The sequence below is a fragment of the Austrofundulus limnaeus genome, unplaced genomic scaffold, assembly GCF_001266775.1.
Source record: "Austrofundulus limnaeus strain Quisiro unplaced genomic scaffold, Austrofundulus_limnaeus-1.0 Scaffold39, whole genome shotgun sequence".
Classification (NCBI taxonomy): domain Eukaryota; kingdom Metazoa; phylum Chordata; class Actinopteri; order Cyprinodontiformes; family Rivulidae; genus Austrofundulus; species Austrofundulus limnaeus.
Window position 1 is genome coordinate 1,745,439 of NW_013952441.1, and position 4,739 is coordinate 1,750,177.

Below are 4,739 nucleotides of genomic sequence, written 5' to 3' on the forward strand. Positions count from 1 at the left end.
CTTATATAAAGAGTGACAGTGGCAAAGAGAATGACAAAGGTGGAGGGAGGGAGCTGAAGAGAAGGGAGTAAACATAGGGCGCCTGGAAGCAGGCAGGGGGGTGGGTGGGAGGGGGGTGGGCTGAGCAAGCTCAGCTTCTCCTAATAAAGCAAGTGTATTTGAAAGGAGGTGGTGAGAAACGTCAGACTGAGCACTGAGCTGTGTTACCACAGAGAAAGAGGAAGAGAGAGAGGGAGGGAGACGGCAAGGGGCTCTGGATAGAAAGAGCATTGTGTTACTACTGAGAAACAACCCATGTCTGCACAAAGAGGTAGGTGTACTGCTATGACTGGTGCACACGCACACACGCACACACACACACACATGCATGCATGCACTTTGAAAAGTAAGACCTCTCTTGTTATTCAGCGGAGGCAGCAACAGGACAGAGCCGCAGACCGGACTGTAAAAGTATCCGCTGTTTTCCTCCAACTGTCTGACTGGCATCGCATTGTGTAGGAGATGTGCAACAATGTGGTCGCGCAGGTGTGAGACTTTTCCACAGGTTTTATTTTTACACGTGTGACTCATTGTGACGTGTGGAAAATTCACGGTGGCAAGAGCTCTGTGATGTCTCAGTTGGTAGCGCTGCCTAAAGTGTAAATGTCATTTTTATCTCACAAGATTTTTATGTTTGGACTGATGGCTCCATCAAGCAATTAGCCGAGTGATGCTGCATCAAGTACGCCTCRTGCTAAATTTAGAGCAGATGGGGGCAATTGTTGAAGACGAACAATGCATTAGCAGAACTCTGGTTTCCTTTGAACTGAGTGGTTTCACACATTCAAGTTGAAATATAAAACAATGGGAATTTACCTCTCGTCACCTAATGCGTGATGCATCAAAAGATATTTTTCTGAACCCTAAAATTAGTCAAAAACCGAATGACAACAACAATACATCAGGTTTATTCTAATCTAGATAATTTATATTTGCCTTTGGTCATTTAGTCACAGAGGTTAGACATCAACAAAAAAAATGTACACAACAGCAAATGTGTTTGTGTTTAGTGACTGGTCCTCATGTCAACTTAAACCAACAAGTCAGCAATTAGTGCCAGTTTAATTTTCCTTCCTCAAATTCAGGATRGACTGGTTGACCTCTGGGTCAGTGCCAGCCTGTTCTTTGTGACATTAAAGGACAAGCCACTTCCTGTTTGAAAGCATCAATGTGTCCTCTCATTTCCACATCATATGCTGCAAGAGGTTTCCTTTTCATATTCTACCTCAATTAGGCCATTTATGGAAGCGCTAAGTGAGATGGCTTTTGGATAAGTATGAACGCATTGTGTGAGGGAAATTGTGTGACTAACCAAAATAAATCAAAGTTAAAAGCCTGATAATGACTCAAGGCTGCTGTGAGCTGATCTACACTTACAGTGTGGGAATCACTGTTGTGTTTGTCTATGAGAATAGGTCACTGCATTGATTTTTTTTCTGGGGGGAGTACATGCTGTAACATTATCAAAGCCAAACATTGCATTAGGATGCAAAACCATTTCAATTATTTCTACCAGGGTTCCTTCGGGTTTAGGTTCCTGAAATGCACTCTGCTTATGGGTTAATTAGCAATGACATAAAAAAGCAATAAACTCTGCCTACAACAAAAAACAGAACTATCAGTATTTTTTCTTTATTTTAATATAAATTTTATTTACGAACAAAATATTAAAACTGTTAACCTGCAGGCCTAACCCCAACCCCAATACCAACCCTAACCCTAACCCTAATAAAATTAAGTACTGCTCTTGAATGCTTTGGAGTAAATTCACAAGCCTAGTCTATGTAAAGCTGTCAATCTAAATTTTTAACTTCAGCAGTCATAATTTTTGTAACTGTAACTAATAGTTATTGAAGTTAAAATACACTACAACCATCAATTTTTTTCTCATTTCCAAAGCTGCATATCAAATAAAAGGTAACATGACTGGCTTCACAGCTGTGGTGTCAGAATGAAGCCCAGAGCTGATTGGCCGATTCTAGTCAATCAATTGTGTACCACGTACAGGTGGGACATGAGGGGTTTGCCATGCTTTTTGGGCTCTGGAGAGCTAATAGATGAACCCAGTTGGTCAAAAGAGATGTCACTGAAAAGAAGACAACCAATCAAATCGTTTGAACAGATTATTATGCAAATTCAAAGTCCCTGGTAGTGTGAGTCAGGCTATAAATAGGAAGTAACCACCAACTGGGAATGTAGGGTTAAAGAGTTAAAGTATTTAACAAAAATTTAAGCTTCAATTACAAAACTTTACATTTTCAGTTTTTGGGATGGATGTCTGTGTGTAATTATTGCATGGCGTGTCAGTAATGTCGCCTTGAACATCAACATTTTAAGCAGGATGAACTTTACAATTACAGCTACATTTTATGTACATGTTTTTGTTTTTCTGTGAACAGCATGCACACCCTTACCAGTTAAGCCATCTGCTCGCTCAGCACATTATATTATATAGGTCAAGTTGCCATTTGCTACAATTAGTGTTTATTCTGCACCAGATTGCAGGTGCAGGTAATAGAATGTTTGTGGCGCTGTCCTACTTCTTATTTTTTCTGTGTTGCCACATTTGGCAACACATAATTTATTGTTCTTTATATTATTTTTTACATTTCCTTTTTCCAGATGTTGCCAAACGGCCACAGTGTTGAAGTTTTTATTCTAAACAAAACCTTGCAAGTTTAAATTAGTCAGTTGGTTGAAAAGAGACTTTTTTTTACTATGCTTTGTAGAAAGTTTGCTGATGCAGTTTAATATCACACAGTCAAATTAAAAACCTAAAGTTTGTATTTTTAACTAGTGTTTTTAAACTTTGCATTACGTGCAATCCCTCACTAATAACAGTGATTTTGACATCTGACAAAACTGCTGCGACATCGTTTCAACACGTTACTGAGAAATGAAACAGGGCTCACCCAAGCAGGAGTTTATCTGGATGAGCTCATGAATGGACTCTCTTGGAACATCAACAGACTTTCAGGGAACACTCAAGTTCGCATGTTCATTTATAATTTACATGTTTAAGAAAAGTATAAAAAAACTGCACACCCAGCAAATTCCAGCCATGACTTTAATTTCAACTCTAATGTTTAATCCTATTTTCTAAACAGACAAATGAAGAAGTACCATTTAAATTCAGCTTAGTCGAACTGTCCTTGGCAGACACTTCCGAGTCAACACATATGCACGCACGCTCACACACACAATTGTGCAATCATGCCACAAGTATTTCCAATTCTGACCTCTCTAAACAAAAATGAAGAGTTAAATGGAGGCCATGACAGCTCAAGGTCTGATATGAGGAAAGGCACTACAGAGAGTTGGAAAACACATCTGTTATCAGTAGATCATTTTTACGACATTATTGCAAATATTTTGGTAATTTTAAACAAATGCTTGAACCAAAGCAGAGTTAGAAACTGTTAAGGTGACTTCTCAGACATATGATTTACCTTCATGTTCTGCTGGAGTGCAAATTGGTTCAGATTCAGTCTGGGAATTCCTTACGACACAGACTGACTAATTCCTTTAATGACACTGCATCAAGTCTTAATTTGAACCTTGGCTAAGACCTAACACCAGACAAAATGACTTCACCAGACAAAGTCTATGATTAAAGCTTGTTGTTAAAACGTTGCATCACATCAGGGTATCAACTCAAGCAAATGCACGCCTTTTCAAACATACTAACTCCAGGATACACAATTTAAAAGTTGGATCCACTCACAAAGTACACATCCTTCCCATCTGTTCTTTGAAAGCTTTAAACAAACTGCATGAGATGACCAAAAAAAGTGCAAGAGAGGCAGAAAGGGGACATTGTTACACATTCAGCCATAACGCAAGTGGTGATGCAGTTGAGGTTTATCTTTGTGGTATCATGATGGAAAGATGAGTCAATATACCCGTAAAAAGGTTTTGCTCTTCTGGTTGTTTTTCTGTTTATCACGCAAGCCTTMGTGTGGAAATGTTCACAGGATGCACATTAAAATCAGACAGGTTGGTTAGCAGAGCTAAAACCACCGGGTGACGGGTGGGATTTTTTTCCCCCGTCATTTTTACTGAAGTTAACACTAACATGATGCAAATAAAAGTCCAAACAAATCATTATTATTTTAACATAAATTAAAAAAAAAATCTTTTGTCACATAAATCCATTGGGAATTCTAAACCTAATGTGTTGAAACTGCTTATGACGCTTCAAAATAATTGTAATCTGGAAAAAAAAAGGAAAATTTGAAATTTGTCAGATTTGATTTAATCTTCAATGTTGAATTATTCTGAGCTTGATAAATAAGGTCGAAATCAGTTGTAGTTTTTCCTGGGATCTGTTAATTTTGGAACTGTYATACTGAGTTTTCAAAAACTGGGAAGGCGGGAGGCCCTCCGGTTTCATCTTTCTGCCCCCCTCCCAGGATCCAAAGCCACAGGGGGCTCCTGTTTCGTGCAGTTTAACATCTCTTGTCGACTGGTTTTCTAGAGCTTAAGAGTTTAACATGCAACCCAAATCAAAAGTGTTGACTCTATTAAAGTAGCTTAAAATCAGCTTCATAGTTGGTTCTGACATAAGGATAAATGAATTAATTAATTAAAGGGGCGATATTATGTTTCTCAGGCATACATTTAAATACTAGTAAAGTATCTATGTCAACTTTAGTTGTTATTAAAATGCTGTTTTTATGTTTAAATAGAAAATAAACATC

General features: G+C 38.2%; 1 protein-coding gene across 1 annotated transcript in view; it reads left to right on the plus strand.

The window, feature by feature from the left end:
- The first annotated feature begins 203 nt into the window (after positions 1-203).
- entpd1 (ectonucleoside triphosphate diphosphohydrolase 1) overlaps positions 204-4,739 on the plus strand; it is a 16,843-nt gene continuing 12,307 nt past the window's right edge. The window contains exon 1 of the mRNA XM_014007062.1: positions 204-310. Coding sequence (XP_013862516.1) covers positions 295-310 — 16 coding nt within the window. The 5' untranslated portion in view covers positions 204-294. The remainder of the gene's footprint in view (positions 311-4,739) is intronic.